We start from the raw sequence: 16,883 nt of genomic DNA, 5'->3' as shown, positions 1-16,883 counted from the left end.
TAAAAGAAAATTATCCTTAGTTTATGCAAACCATTTTGTATATTCCTTGTAACCTCCTGCATGTTAACAACCAGAGTCACCACAACCATAACCTGTTTCAAAGAATTTAACCAAAAGCTTCCATTTTGACAACTCTCACAGAAGTAAAGGAAACCTATAAAATACATGACAAAATTTTAAAAAGGCACCTACCTTCTCAAAAGAGATCTCATAGGAAGAGTAATAAATTTGGATTTTATTGGGTGTTTGCTATGACTGTGTCTAAGCTTTTCTGAATTGGTTTTATTGTAAAATTGCTTAGGGAACTCATTTTCAGTGCTATAGCTAGTGGATTGTGAAAACAATTCTTCTTAAGATTATTCCCCTTTGAAGAGTTTAATTAAAAAATAGACATATATGAGGCACTAGTGGTAGTAAGTATTTTCTTTCATAGCAGGATAGATATTTGTTATGTTTACTTACTTGTATAAATATACTTGATATTGCAGAATTGAGTCTACTTAGCATCAGACTTTTATAGTTGGAGAATATTTAAGTTCTGCCATAATTTTAAAAAACTACTTGTTCACTAGGGAAATTATTACAATCAATCCCAACATTACTATTTAACATGTGTAAAGCAATAATATCTTCAAATAAATGGTATACTACAAATGCAGCATAATTTTGGGAAATAGTAAGTATCTCAATAACTAAGAGATATGATAATTTCAAGCATGAGAACTGAGCACTGGATATCCTGGTTGAGACTTATCCTTGACTCCTGATATCATCTGTATTGGTTCTTGGTTCATTCATTCATTCACTCAATACAAATTTATTAAAGAATTACCATTTGTGAAGCACTATACTAAGTTCTGGGAACATAATTTGTTTAGGAATAAATGCATAAAATAGGACATTGCAAATATGTTTTATCAGTGCCACTAGAGAAATATGTACCAGGATCTCAGAGAGGACAGCAAAAGGAAGGACTCATTCTTAAGAGGCTAGACAATAATGGGGGTGGGGGGCAGTGATCAGAAAGCTTTACCATTCCCACTGAGATCTGGAACCAGACAAGGATGCCCACTCTAACCACTGTTATTCAATATAGTCCTGGAAGTTTTAGTTAGAGCAATGAGGCAAGAATAAGAAATCAAAAGGATTAAAATTGGGAAGGAGGAAGTCAAATTATCCCTCATGCAGATGACATGATTATATATATATATATATATATATATATGAGAAATATCTCCGTCTGTGGCTCCAGCACCTCATGTGGGCACTGGTTCTAGTCCTGGCTGCTCCTCTTCAGATCGGCGCAGCTCTGGCCATTGTGTCATTTTTTTTTTAAGATTTATTTTTTTAAGATTTATTTATTTATTTGAAAGTCAGAGTTACACAAAGAGAGGAGAGGCAGAGAGAGAAAGAGAGAGAGAGATCTTCCATCCACTGGTTCACTCCCCAACTGGCCGCAACGGCCAGAGCTGCGCTGATCCGAAGCCAGGAGCCAGGAGTTTCTTCCAAGTCACCCACATGGGTGCAGCGGCCCAAGGACTTGGGCCATCTTCTATTGCTTTCCCAGGCCATAGCAGAGAGCTGGATTGGAAGAGGAACAGCCAGGACTAGAACTGGCGCCCACATGGAATGCCGGTGCTTCAGGCCAGAGCGTTAACTTGCTGCACCACAGCGCTGGCCCCCATTGCGCTCATTTGGGAAGATCTTTTTCTCTCTCTCTCCCTCTCACTGTCTGTAACTCTACCTCTCATATAAATAAATAAAATCTAAGAAAAAAAATCCACTCAAAATGGATCAAAGACCTAAACCTATAACCCAACACCATTGAATTATTAGAGAACACTGGGGAAACCCTGCTACACATTGGCATAAGGAAACAATTCTTAGAAAAGACTCCTGAGGCACAGGCAATCAAAGTCAAAATTGATAAATGGGATTATATCAAACACAGAAACTTCTGCACTGTGAAAGAAACACTCAGCAAACTGAAGAGGAAACCGATAGAAGGGGAACAATTATTTGCACACTATGCAACTGATAAAGGATGAATAGTCAGAATATATAAAGAGATCAAGAAACTCAACAACAACAACAACAACAAAAAAACAACCCAGTTAAGAAATGGGCAAAGGACTTAAACAGGTATTTTCCAAAAGAGAAAATCCAAATGTCCAACAGGCACATTAAAAAATGCTCAGAATCACTAGCTGTCAGGGAAACGCCAATCAAAACCACAATGAGGTTTCACCTCATCCCTATTTGAATGGCTTTCACAGAAGTCAACAAACAACAAATGCTGGCAAGGATGTGGGGAAAAAGCTACCCTAATCCACTGTTGGTGGGAATGTAAACTAGCAAAACCACTATGGAAATCAGTTTGAAGATACCTCAGAAATCTAAATATAGACCTACCATATGACCCAGTGATCCCACTCCTAGGAATTTACCCAAGGGAAATGCAATAAGCATATGAAAGAGTTATCTGTATCCCTATGTTTACTGCAGCTCAATTCACATTAGCTAAGACATGGAATCAGCCCAAATGTCCATCAGCTGAAGACTGGATAAAGAAATAATGGGAGGGGCCAGCACGATGGCGCAACAGGTTAATCCTCTGCCTTCAGCACCGGCATCCCATGTGGGCGCCAGTTTGAGTCCCAGCTGCTCCTCTTTCAACCCAGCTCTCTGCTATGGCCTGGGAAAGCAGTGGAAGATGGCCCAAGTCCTTGAGCCCCTGCACCCACATGGCAGACCTGGAGGAGGCTCCTGGCTCCTGGCTTCAGATAGGCGCAGCTCTGGCCGTTGCGGCCATTTGGGTAGTAAACCAGCAGAAGGAAGACCTTTATCTTTGTCTCTCCCTCTCACTGTCTGTAACTCTACCTCTCAAATAAATAAATAAAATCTTAAAAAAAAAAAACAACAAAAAAAGAAATTATAGGGTATGTACACCACAGAATACTATACAGCGGTAAAAAGAATGAAATCCTTTCATTTGCAACTAAACCAATGAATCTGGCAAACATCATACTTAGTGAAATAAGCCAGTCCCAAAAGGACAAATACCATATATTCTCCCTGATCTGTGACAGCTAATGGAGCACCTAAAAGGTAACATATAGAAGTGAAATTAACACCTCGAGATGCAATGACTTTGAACAGTCCTTGTCTTGATTGTTGAGGAACAATTTTTCTCCATACAATTTTTTGAGCTCTTTACTTGGTATCGAGTTAATTTTATGTGTATAAAGCTAATTAAAATAGATCTTATTAAAAAAATAAGAATGGAATAGGAAAAGGAGGAAGAAGAGGGTTGGGAGTGTGGGTGGGAGGGCAGGTACAGTGGGAAGAATCACTATATTCCTAAAGTTGTATTTATGAAATTCATGAAGGTTGTATTCCTTAAATAAAAGGTTTCTGGGAGGGAAAAAAAAAAAAGAAATTTTCACAAAGAATGGAAATGAAGCTCTTCATTTGTTTTTTTTGTTTGTTTGTTTTGTTGTTGTTGTTGTTGTTGTTGTTGTTTTGGACAGTGAGAGAGAGAAACAGAGAGAAAGGGCTTCCTTTTCCGTTGGTTCACCCCCTCAATGGCTGCTGCAGCCGGCGCACCATGCTGATCCAAAGCCAGGAGCCAGGTGCTTCTCCTGGTCTCCCATGGGGTGCAGGGCCCAAGGACCTGGGCCATTCTCCAGTGCCTTCCTGGGCCACAATAGAGAGCTGGACTGGAAGAGGGGCAACCGGGACAGAATCCAGCGCCCCAACCGGAACTAGAACCTGGGGTGCCGGCGCTGCAGGCAGAGGATTAGCCTATTGAGCTGTGGCGCCGGCCATCTTCATTTGTTTTGAGGATGAAAAGACTAGGAATCCTAGGCAGAATGAACCACAGAATCATAGTTAGACAAGAAAAAAATCATACTTTGCATCTGATGGTATCTGTGAGTAGGTTAATGTGAATAGAACATGGCTTCACAGGTGCGCATGAAGGGATTTCACATCTGCTTAGTCTCTGTTTAGTTGCTTGTCCCCTACTCCACTTTGCTCCATACATCCCTCTCTGGACACTTTTATGTAGTAAAGAGCTAACAGCAGGCCCAAGGCTGCTGTTCTTAGTAAGATCTGCTTGCAAGGTTGCCCATTGACTGGCATCCTGGGAACTTAAGGTTCTGGCTATGCCCTAAATGATGAGTGGCCCACTGTATCTGAACTGTACAAACAAAATGATTTATGCTAAACACCTGCTTGCCTTCTAGCAGCCAGGGACTTTGGTATGTGCCAAGAAGAAGGTGTCTATATGACTAGCCCTCAATAAAAACCTTGGACACTGAGTTGGAATGTGTTTTCCTGGCAGGCTGCATTTTGTGTCGGTTATTTTCAAATTGTTGGGGAGAAATAAGGCGCCTTCTGTGTGATTCCACTAAGAAAAGACTCTTGGAAGCTTGCAGCTGGTTTCCCCCAGACTTTGTCCTGTATGGCTTTCTCCTTTCCTGATTTTGCTCTGTATCCTGTCACTCTATATTCACAGATTACCTAGCCCTTAGGTTTCCATCTCTGGCTATTTCTTCATCTTCATTTAGTACCACTCCTCTTCTTATTACTCTAGTTATACTGGATGCCTTTCTGTTAAACATTCCTAGAATATTCTTGCTTCAAGACCTTTGTCCATTCAGTTCCCTTTGTATGGGCTTTTTCTCTCAGGTATCTTACATGATCTGTTCCCTCACCTTTTTCATGTCTCAGCCCATGCCTCTTGCTGTAATAGAACCTTTGATTTTTAGCTGGGCACATGGCCACCAGAAATAAAAAGTATACTTCCCAACTGTTGACAGGCATAGCAGTGTGACTACATGCAAACTAATGAGAAATAAGTGGAAGCTGGGTATGTACATTCTAGGAAGCCTCTTTAACACTGGAGTGGGTTCTATTTTCCCTCTTCATTTTCCTTCCTGTTGTATGAAATGAGATAAAATGCTTGGATTTTATTTTTTTACAGTCGTCTTGAATCATTAAAATGAAGGTACAGTCAATGCAAGAACAAGATAGAAGGGGCCTGATATGTGGAGACAATTCCAGTCTCTGAGAACCTACCTCTCGCCTTTGACATGAGCCAGAAACAAACTTCTATTTACTTTAAGCCTAGATGTTTGGGGTCTTCTCCCACTTGAAGTTGGCCATAATGCTAACTAATATAAAGATTGATTTTCTATCTGATTTTCTGAAACCAGATGGCAGAGTTACATAGTACAAAGATGGCATTATATTCTTTTCACTTTGTTTAAAGGAAGTCATGAAAGTAAGGCTGGCAGGTAAAATGTGATCCTACAGGACATGTCAACTGGGAAAAGGGATTATAGTAATGATTCCCAAGAAATCACACCTGTGTCCACACCTCTTTGCAATGTGATGTTGGCATTCTCCCATCAAAAGGAAGAGGTTGTCTCCTCATATCCTTAAATTCAGGCTGGACTTGTGACTGGCTTTTACCTAGAAAACAGATAAAACTGACTTTATGCTAGTTCTAGAATGTAGCTTTAGGAGGCCCTGAAGCTTCCATTACTCACCCTCATGGGACCACAGTGCAATGAAGCCCAGTGCAGTTGTTCAGGGAGACAAGAGACCGTATGGAAGACAAGAGAGGCGTCATTGTGCAGAGCCAGCACCAACCAGCAGACATGTGAATGAGACCTTCTTATACCCTTCAGCCCCAGAAAAACCATCAGATGACCTGAACCACATGAATACACACAAGCAAAACTATCAAAAGGTACTCTCAGATAATGGGCCACAGAATCTTTGACAACGTTTTTATGCGGCAATACATGAAAATTAATCTGAGTGAAATTTGTTTCTTGTGGCAGAAAGAGCCTAAGACAAGGGAAAATATAAGTAAAAAACAACTTAATTAGGTTTAGTAACTATAAAGAGAAATATAAAATCTTCAGCTTAGCCCCCTTAGCAAAAATGAGAGACACAAATATTCAATAATTATGATAAACATAAGAAAAGGTAACATAAGATAGTAGAAGAAACACTGAATGAAAAGTTGGCATGGAATGGGAGCTGTGGCATACAGGGTAAAGCTGCTGCCTGCAGTGCTGGCCTCCTATAATGGGTGCTGGTTCAAGTCCTGGCTGCTCTACTTCTGATCCAGCTCCCTGCTAATGCACCTGAGAATGCAGCAGAAGATGGCCCAAGTGCTTGGGCCCCTGAACCCATTTGGAAACCCAGAAGAAGCTCTAGGCTCTTGGTTGCAGGTAGCCATTTGGGGAGTGACCAAGTGGATGGAAGATCTTTCTTTCTCCTTCTCTCCCTCTCTATGACTCTGCCTTTCAAATAAATACATCTTTTTAAAAAATAGAAAAGTTGATAGAACTGAATTATGGTACTCTTCTCATAGTTTTATGACATTAAAAATGTTGCCTGGTCTTACAGTATCTCTTTTTCAAGTATAATAGGCAGATCATTCCATTGCTCACATATTCACTCAACAAACATTGAAAATGCTGGGAACTATTGTCATGAGGGGAGAGATGATAGGAGGTCTTAACTTTCTACTTATACATTTCTGTAAATTTGCTTGTAAAAATAGACTATTTTTATAATTAGCAAAAATAAAAAAAGATGTTACTATGGGTTATAATTGTGAAAGCCCTGGTGCCAGTGCTGTGGCATAGTGGGTTAAGCCACCCACTGCAGTGCCAGCATCCTATATGGGTGTTGGTTCAATTCCTGGCTACTCCACTTCCCATTCTACTCCTCACTAATGCACCTAGGAAAGCAGCGCAAGATGGCCCAAGTGCTTGGGCACCTGTACCCACATTGAGACCCAAAGGAAGCTCCTGTCTCCTGGCTTTCATCTGGCCATTTGAGACATTTGGGGAGTGTATCAGCAGATGGGAGAACTCTACCTTTCAAATGGAAGGAAGGAAGGAAGGAAGGAAGGAAGGAAGGAAGGAAGGAAGGAAGGGAGGGAGGGAGGGAGGGAGGGAGGAGGGAGGGAAGGGAGGGAGGGAGGGAGGGAGGGAGGGAGGGAGGAAGGAAAGAAGGAGGGAGGGAAGGGAGGGAGGGAGGGAGGAAAGAAAGAAGGAGGGAGGGGAGGGAGGGAGGGAGGGAGGGAGGGAGGAAGGAAGGAAGGAAAGAAGGAGGGAGGGAAGGGAGGGAGGGAGGGAGGAAAGAAAGAAGGAGGGAGGGAAGGGAGGGAGGGAGGGAGGGAGGAAGGGAGGAAGGGAGGAAGGGAGGAAGGGAGGAAGGGAGGAAGGGAGGAAGGGAGGAAGGAAGGAAGGAAGGAAGGAAGGAAGGAAGGAAGGAAGGAAGGAAGGAATTGTGGAAGCCCTAACCTGTACTACTTCAGAAGGTGACCATATTTGGAGAGGTGATTTAAGGGTAATCAGCTATAAAGAGGTGATTAAGTTAAATGACGCTGTTAGGGTATGCTCTAGTTCAGTGTGATTTGTGCATTCCCTTGAGCACACAAAGAGACACCAGGATCCATAGAGAAAAGACAAGTGAGAACACAGAGGGAAAGCACCCATAAGTAAGCAAAGCAGAAAGGTTCAAATAAACAAACCTACTGATACATGAATCTTGGATTTCTAGCCTTTAGAACTACGAGGAAATAAGTTCTGCTGTTTATGTCACCCAATCTCTAGCATTTTGTTATGGCAGCCCTAGCAGACTAATGAAGATATTTTCATACTGAAAAAGAGTCAATGCCTCCAGTGAGTACAATGCCTTTATTCTTGAAGTGCTCATGTTCAAGTAGGAGAAGAGAAACATTAATGTTTAACATAACACATCAACAATGGTCCAGATTTCCACAGATTTGTCCCTACTAGTTACAGCCCCTCGGGAAGCAGCTGTATCATTATTACAAAGAAATGCATGAACAGTTATGTTAAGGATGCTTGTCAAGTATATTATACATAAATTATTGTGCAACCGAATGAACATGTAAGTATAAATAACAAGATAATATATAACTAAAAATAGCATAAAGTTTCAGTGAATCTGGTTTACGACTAAAGCATAAAAATGAATCCTTGATTTTTATGGTATATGAAATGTTTATATATATGAAATATTTTAGTATAGAGAATGAAAAAAGCTACTAAAAACTTAAGAAAAAATGTAAAACAATGCAATATGATGAGTGCTATGGTGAGACCACGTATAGAATACTATAGGAATCCAGAGGTGGGGGGATCTAACCAACTAAGGAGAAGGAGATGTTTTGGGTGGGTGGCAAGAGTTTAGGAAACCTCTCCTGGGGGTGAAGTACCACCTTCTGCACTGATGCAGCAGTAGAGGCAACGATGGTTCTAACTGCTGGCCTCTGGGCTGAACCTTGGGGTGTGACTGCTGTCTGGAACACTGGCTCACAATGACTTCAAGAATTGGTTAAACCTCAACCTTAAACCTACCCATATAAATTGGAGAACGGGTATACTGATGAGTGCTGCTGATATTCTATTTTATTTTGAAAAATGTACTTTTTAAATGCTATTTATCATCATCACCATCTCATTAAAGACGTTAACATAAAAATAGGAAGTATATTATATTATAATAAAGGAAAAATCCTATAAATTGAATACATTAAGCTTTAAATTTCCTCACCATCCTTGGTTTTGGCACTGTACCCATGTTAGTAGTCTTAGATGAGTATTTAGTTGCCATTATAGCTTCAAGTAAACTTTTACCAGTTATGTTATAAACACAAAACAGTATTTGGTATCTTAACATGGCAAAGACTTCTAGTTTCTCCTCCAAATCCATGCCTTTTTTTTCTCTGCAGAAATCAAGATTACATCAGATACACGACTACTCAGCTACAGACTACATCTTTAGCCTCCTTCCTAGTTAGACGTGACTATGTGGCTGTTTCAGCTAATGGGACATAAATTGAAGTTATGTGTAATTTAAGGGTCATCTCCGCTTTAAAAGATAAGCTTCTTGCCTTGGACTTCCTCTTTTCTCTTTCCATGGGTTAGAACAATGAATGTGACCACAACACAACTTTGACCATGAGGATGAAGACATCACCCTTGGGGGAAAGAATATGGTTTGAGTGACTGCATGGAACAGAGATTCCTCAGGAACCTGAACTGCTCACCTCCAGACTACAACATGAAGAAGAAAGGGGCTTGCATTTTACTTTAACCTTTTTGTATGTACTTTTGATATTTCTTTCTTTCTTTTTTGGAAGCTCAGCCTTTACTCTGATAAGCAAGACTTTATTTTTCTCTTGTTTTTGCAATGTTTGCTCTCTAACCTTCCTCTTGAGAAGTTCCATGCTGCTCCTATTTATCCTTCCAACAAGGGTCACTGCTAAAGAGAAAGACATTTATGCAAAATGTTCCTTTCTAAATGTGGAATTCCCCTAAGTGGAGACAGCCAGTTACCTTACTGCTCTCCACAGTTTCTCACACAGGTCTCCGCCTTGTTCTCTTCCCCCTACATAGATTACCATTAAAAGAACCTTTCCCTTGGTGGTTTTTCTTCACCAATGGACACAGCTCATGCTCAGGGTTTTCCGTCCCACCTATCTCACTTCCCTCTTCCACCTCATGCCCACTGTCTCTTTCACTTTCCAGACAACTAACAATACATAATCCCTTTCAAATCACAAAGACGACTTTCAAGAAACAGCTATTGAATATGCATTTAGTAAGATCCAGAATAAAATGATTAAATAGGAAGAGTACCTGACTTTTAGTACAGATACAATTATAAATTAAAGTGAAAATTCCTATAATTGAATAAGTACAATGTATTATGGGAATACTTAGGAAAGCCAATTTACCTAGAGTTGTTCATAGGAAATGTAGTCAATAGTGTCAAGTGAAATAAAGGCATGGAAGAAGGTGAAATAAATGTATATATTGGCTACAAAAAAGACTACACTTGTTAATCAACATTGATATAATTTTAAAACTTCAAATAATTTAGAATATATAATATAAAAAGTGAGATTTTCTCTTTCACATCTTAATATTTGTCCTCACTGGGATTTGTTAATATTTGGTACATATTCTTCCAGATACATGAGAAGTTTTTAAAAAGCTTGTGGAAAATGTGTGCTATCAAAAAAAATTAGGCGGGCCGGCGCCGCGGCTCACTAGGCTAATCCTCCGCCTAGCGGCGCCGGCACACCGGGTTCTAGTCCCGGTCGGGGCGCCGGATTCTGTCCCGGTTGCCCCTCTTCCAGGCCAGCTCTCTGCTGTGGCCAGGGAGTGCAGTGGAGGATGGCCCAGGTGCTTGGGCCCTGCACCCCATGGGAGACCAGGAAAAGCACCTGGATCCTGGCTCCTGCCATCGGATCAGCGTGGTGCGCCGGCCGCAGCGCGCCGGCTGCGGCGGCCATTGGAGGGTGAACCAACGGCAAAGGAAGACCTTTCTCTCTGTCTCTCTCTCTCACTGTCCACTCTGCCTGTCAAAAAATAAAAAATAATAAAAAATTAAAAAAAAATTAGGCATGGGGCCAACGGTGTGGCACAGTGGGTTAAGCTGCTGCCTGATGCTGCCATTCTACATGAGTGTCACTGCCAGTCCTGGCTGTTCTGTTTCTGATCCAGCTCCCTGCACCTGGAAAAGCAACAGAAGATGGCCCAAGCACTTGGGCCCTTGACGCCCACCTGGGAGACCCAGATGGAGTTCCTAGCTCCTGCTTCTGCCTGTCCCATCCCCAGTCATTGTAGCCATCTGGGCAGTGAACCAGTGACTAGGAGGTTTCTGTCTCTCTCTCTCTCTGTAATTCTAGTTTTCAAATAAATAAATAAATCTTAAAAAAATTACTTGGCTTTATAAAAAAGTATGTGTGGGTTTCAAATATTTTGCATCAAAATAAACATATCTTTTAATTCAATTTTATATAAAGTTTGGGAACTGACTCATATAGTATGGAAATAGATATATCAACAAATATCCATGTGGGCTTATATTTTGCAAAAATCTAATAAAAGTACAGATAAAGTTACATAGCTTCCTTTTTTTCATATGGACTTGGGTCCTTATCAGTACACATGCATTTATCTTATTAAAAATAATGATATAGACTACGAGTGATACAGTAACTTGTTTAACAGAGCTCCCTTTTTTGACATTCAGGTTTTTAAATTTTTTTCTTCTATATTCACTGTGTCACAGAATGTTCTACCCATTGACTTAATGATAAATATTAAGAGAAAAGGGACACAATCTAAAAAATGCGTGCCCAAAAGGTGTGAGAAAAACCGTACACTTTTTGGATATGTAAAGTATCGAAGGTTTTTCCTTCTGGGGAACTTACTTGAGGAATCACTGTAACAAAATAAAAAATAAAAGGAAAACTTCAATTGAAAGAGGTTTTAAGTACATAAAAACATAAGTGAGTAATCAATCCAGTTAAATTTAAAAGGCCAAAATAGGGGATAATAGCATGTTTCCTGACAAGAGAACCTGAGAATATTATTTAAAAAAATTGGTATGTCCCACATTAATGCTTAGGCTACTTTCTATCTCAAACCCAAAGAGGGCTTTAAATCGTGAAAAAAAAAAACTTTCTCAGAAAATAAAGTAAGAAATAATAAAGAATATTCATAAAAGTGGGGGCAGAGGGTGGGGCAAGAGTTGTGGTACAGCTGTTAAACTACTATTTAGAATGCCCGCATTTCATTTCCTCATACTGGAGTGCTGGTTCAAGTCCCAGATCCAACACTGCTGATCCAGCTTCCTGTCAATGTGCTTGGGGAGGGAGTGGAAGGGAAGCCCAAGTGCTTGGGTCCCTGACACCCATGTGAGAGATCAGGATGGAGTTCCAGGCTCCTGGCTTTGGCCTGGTTCAGACCTTATGGCCATTTGGGGAGTGAACCAGCAGACAGAAGATCTGTCTCTTTCTTTCTGTCTCTGCCTTTCAAATAAATAAATAAATCTTAAAAAAATATGCAATATTAAAGTCATATTATTTACAGAGAATGGACAGATAAATCAGTGACCTAGAGAAGTGGTAATTTGGAATTAGAGTTATTTTAGCAGAAAAAAAGACAAAAAGATAATATATTTCAATGAAATTAAAAATTGAAGGTTAAGGAAATGTTTTTATAGTAAATGTTAGGGCCGGTGCCGCGGCTCACTAGGCTAATCCTCCGCCTGCGGCGACGGCACACCGGGTTCTAGTCCCGGTCGGGACGCCAGATTCGGTTCCGGTTGCCCCTCTTCCAGGCCAGCTCTCTGCTGTGGCCAGGGAGTACACTGGAGGATGGCCCAAGTCCTTGGGCCCTGCACCCCAAGGGAGACCAGGAGAATTACCTGGCTCCTGCCATCAGATCAGCACGGTGCGCCGGCCGCAGCGTGCCGGCTGCGGCGGCCATTGGAGGGTGAACCAACGGCAAAGGAAGACCTTTCTCTCTGTCTCTCTCTCTCACTGTCCACTCTGCCTGTCAAAAAAAAAAAAAAAAAAAAGAAAAAAAAGTAAATGTAGTAAATGTTAGGAAAATAAAATAACTTTTGATGAGCTTTTCATTACAGCATAAAACAGATAAAGAGTTAAAAATTCATCCATGAAAGGCTGGCGCCGTGGCTCACTAGGCTAATCCTCCGCCTGTGGCGCCGGCACACCGGGTTCTAGTCCCAGTTGGGGCGCCGGATTCTTTCCCGGTCGCTCCTCTTCCAGGCCAGCTCTCTGCTGTGGCCAGGGAGTGCAGTGGAGGATGGCCCAAGTGCTTGGGCCCTGCACCCCATGGGAGACCAGGAGAAGCACCTGGCTCCTGCCTTCAGATCGGCGCGAGCGCCGGCCGCGGCGGCCACTGGAGGATGAACCAATGGCAAAGGAAGACCTTTCTCTCTGTCTCTCTCTCTGTCCACTCTGCCTGTCTAAAAAAAAAAAATTTCAACCATGAAAATCTGGGAAAAGTGTCGTGATTAAGACACTGCTTGGGATGCCTACATTTATATCAGAGTTCCTGAGTTTGATTCCTGACTCTACTTCCTACTCCAGCTACCTGTTAATGCACACCCTGGGAAGCAGAGGTTCAAGTACTAGGATCCCAGTGGGGTAATACCTTGGCCTGAAGCACTTACACATCCCATGTGGGCACCAGTTCGAGTCCCGGCTGCTCCGTTTTCCATCCCGCTCTCTGCTATGGCCTGGGAAAGCAGTAGAAGATGGCCCAAGTCCTTGGGCCCCTTCACCCACGTGGGAGACCAGAAGAAGCTCCTGGCTCCTGGCTTTGTATGGGCACAGCTCTGGCCATTGCGGCCAACTGGGGAGTGAACCATCAGATAGAAGACCTCTCTCTCTCTCTCTCCTCTCACTGTGTAACTCTGACTTTCAAATAAATAAATAAAAATCTTTAAAAAAATTAAAAAAAAAAGAATTAGTCACTTGTTATTGTTAAAAAGAAACTGGAAAAGGTATAGAAGAAAGTTTTTATCATCCTTTAATGAGGAAAGATAGTCTCAAGCAAAAAAAGCAATTGAAGAAACCATAGGAAAAAATAAAAAAAATTGATCATATAAAAACACAAAGTGTCTATACTTAAAAAATACAGATAAAAGTAAAGGTCAAATCACAAACTGGGGAAAGACTTGCATAACATAAATTTCCAAAAACAGTGTTACTAGCATTTGTCAAAACTCCAATACTGGTTAAATCCAACTCCCAGCCCAGTCTATGCCTAACCATCACAGATGAATGTGTATGATGAAAAATATAAAACCATGTGCATTGGTATAACTTTAAATTGGCTGTTAACTGCCTTGCAGTGAGGCTTTAGTCCGCTTCTAAAATTGTCATGCATTTCCTGAGCTCATTCACTCCCACGTTCCCCCGGGGCTATTTCTTTCTTTTTTTTTTTTTTTTTTCTTTTATTTAATGAATATAAATTTCCAAAGTACGTCTCATGGGTTACAATGGCTTTCCCCCCCATACCGTCCCTCCCACCCACCACCCTCCCCTTTCCCACTCCCTCTCCCCTTCCATTCACATCAAGATTCATTTTCGATTATCTTAGTATACAGAAGATCAGCTTAGTATACCTTAAGTAACGATTTCAACAGTTTGTTCCCACACAGAAACATGAAGTGAAAAATAATAGATGATTTTTTTTTAAATGATGATGAAATCAGATCAGACCTATTGTCATGTTTAATCCCAGTGAGAGTCAAGTTGGGAATTGATAGTTTCTTTTTTTTTTTTTTTTTTAACAGAAGATCAGTTTAGTGTACATTAAGTAAAGATTTCAATCGTTTGCACCCCCATAGAAACACAAAGTGAAATATACTGTTTGAGTACTCGTTATAGCATTAAGCCTCAGTGTACAGCACATTAAGGACAGAGATCCTACATGAGGAGTAAGTGCACAGTGACTCCTGTTGTTGACTTTACAAATTGACACTCCTGTTTATGGCATCAGTAATCTCCCTATGCTCCAGTCATGAGTTTCCAAGGCTATGGAAGCCCCTTGAGTTCTCCGACTCTTATCTTGTTTAGACAAGGTCATAGTCAAAGTGGAGGTTCTCTCCTCCCTTCAGAGAAAGGCACCTCCCTCTTTGAAGACCTGTTCTTTCCACTGGGATCTCACTCACAGAGATCTTTTTGCCAGAGTGTCTTGGCTTTCCATGCCTGAAATACTCTCATGGGCTTTTCAGCCAGATCCGAGTGCCTTTAGGGCTGATTCTGAGGCCAGAGTGCTATTTAGGACATCCGCCATTCTATGAGTCTGCTGAGTATCTCACTTCCCATGTTGGATCACTCTCCCCTTTATTTATTCTATCGGTTAGTGTTAGCAGATACTAGACTTGTTTATGTGCTCCCTTTGACTCTTAGTCCTTTCATTATGATCAATTGTGAACTGAAATTGATCACTTGGAATAGTGAGATGGCATTGGCACATGCCACCTTGATGGGATTGAATTGGAATCCCCTAGTATGTTTCCAACTCTACCAATTGGGGCAAGTCAGCCTGAGCATGCCCCAAATTATACATCTCTTCCCTCTCTTATTCCCACTTTTATGTTTAACAGGGATCACATTTCAGTTAATTTTCAACCCTTAAGAATAACTGTGTGATAATTACAGAATTAAACCAGTCATATTAAGTAGAACAGAAAAAAAAAAATACTATGAGGGATAATGTATTAAGTTGTCCATTAGCAGTCAGGGCTATGCTGATCAAGTCACCATTTCTCATAGTGTCCATTTCACTTCAGGAGGTTTCCTTTTTGGTGTTCAGTCAGTTGTCACCGATCAGGGAGAACATATGGTATTTGTCCCTTTGGGACTGGCTTACTTCACTCAGCATGATGTGTTCCAGATTCCTCCATTTTGTTGCAAATGACTGGATTTCGTTGTTTCTTACTGCGGTATAGTATTCTAAAGAATACATATCCCATAATTTCTTTATCCAGTCTACCATTGATGGGCATTTAGGTTGGTTCCAGGTCTTGGCTATTGTGAATTGAGCTGCAATAAACATTAGGGTGCAGACCGCTTTTTTCTTTATCAATTTAAACTCCTTTGGGTAAATTCCAAGGAGTGGGATGGCTGGGTCGAACGGTAGGGTTATCTTCAGGTTTCTGAGGAATCTCCAGACTGATTTCCATAGTGGCTTGACCAGTTTGCATTCCCACCAACAGTGGGTTAGTGTCCCTTTTTCCCCACATCCTCGCCAGCATCTGTTGTTGGTAGATTTCTGTATGTGAGCCATTCTAACCGGGGTGAGGTGAAACCTCATTGTGCTTTTGATTTGCATTTCCCTGATTGCTAGTGACCTTGAACATTTTTTCATGTGCCTGTTGGCCATTTGGATTTCCTCTTTTGAAAAATGTCTATTGAAGTCCTTGGCCCATCTCTTAAGTGGGTTGTTGGTTTTGTTTTTGTGGAGTTTCTTGATCTCTTTGTAGATTCTGGTTATTAACCCTTTATCTGTTGCATAGTTTGCAAATATTTTTTCCCATTCTGTTGGTTGTCTCTTCACTCTCCTGACTGTTTCTTTTGCAGTACAGAAACTTCTCAATTTGATGCAATCCCAATAGTTGATTTTGGCTTTGACTGTCTGTGCCTCCCGCCCCCGGGGCTATTTCATAGTGTCTTGTCACACTTCAGATTTTCAGTGTGTCCTCCCCGTGCTCATGCTGATGATCTTGCCTTTTTCACTCAGAATAGTAAGAATCAGAACTTCCACACGCTCCCCCTCACCTTGTCAACCACTCTCCTGTCCCAGAAGATGCGTCTGTCCGCGGGCCCCATACCCTCTCACCTACTCGAGGACAAGGCTGTGTCCTCCTCGCTCTCCCCAACCCCCATCACTACTGAATTACACCCCTCAGCCCACAGTCATGATGTTATTTTTCACATCTTAAAAAAAACCCGTGTTATACATTTTGCCTGAAGCCATTACCCCATTTCTCCACTCTCCTCTACAGCAAGGCTCCTATAGTGGGAACTCCATGAGTAAATGTGTCCTGTGACATTTCCAATTGCTGGACTTCTGTTCTCTCTTGAACTCGTTCAGGCTTTCCGACCTCACCAGCTTCACCCGGATTGCTCTTGTCAAGGTCACCCAGGTCCTTCATCTTTTTAAGAAAAGATTTATTTATTTTTATTTGAAAGGCAAAGTGATGGAGAAGGAGAGGGAAAGGGAGACAGAGACAGATCTTCCATTTCTTGGCTTACTCTTCAAATGACTGCAATAGCCAGGGTTGGCCCAGGCTAAAGCCTGGAGCCTGGAACCCCATCTGGGTCTCTCATGTGAGTGGCAGAGACTCACGTGCCTAAGCCATCATCTACCTCCTTCCCAGGTGCATTAGCTGGAAGCTGTAGTGGAACTGTAGAGTAACCAGGACTCCAACAGGCACCTGGATGGGATGTGGGTGTCCCAAGTACCTGCTTTTACCCTGCTGTGACATAACAC

General features: G+C 41.5%; 1 protein-coding gene across 20 annotated transcripts in view; it reads right to left on the bottom strand.

The window, feature by feature from the left end:
• LOC149127332 (uncharacterized) overlaps nt 1-16,883 on the bottom strand; it is a 304,837-nt gene that overhangs the window by 280,846 nt on the left and 7,108 nt on the right. For 2 of the 20 annotated variants that reach the window (XR_016232001.1, XR_016232006.1), the window contains exons 3-5: nt 5,556-5,719; nt 5,372-5,478; nt 3,456-3,863 (exon numbers count right to left, since the gene is read on the bottom strand). The exons of 12 other annotated variants lie outside the window; for them this stretch is intronic. Coding sequence is in view for 1 of the 8 variants with exons in the window: in XM_089330166.1 (XP_089186292.1) it covers nt 16,390-16,545 (156 nt within the window). In the remaining 7 variants the exon portion in view is untranslated. Of the gene's footprint in view, nt 1-3,455; nt 3,864-5,371; nt 5,479-5,555; nt 5,720-15,274; nt 16,546-16,883 lie in introns of those variants that run through there. 6 more of the 20 variants (XR_016231997.1, XR_016232004.1, XR_016232007.1 and 3 more) reach the window with 4 other exon arrangements.

This window comes from Oryctolagus cuniculus, chromosome 3 (genome assembly GCF_051225735.1).
Source record: "Oryctolagus cuniculus isolate XC-2025 breed Fujian yellow rabbit chromosome 3, ASM5122573v1, whole genome shotgun sequence".
In the NCBI taxonomy this organism is placed as follows: domain Eukaryota; kingdom Metazoa; phylum Chordata; class Mammalia; order Lagomorpha; family Leporidae; genus Oryctolagus; species Oryctolagus cuniculus.
Note: the sequence above shows the minus strand (reverse complement) of the source record. Positions and strands in the feature narration are given on the sequence as shown.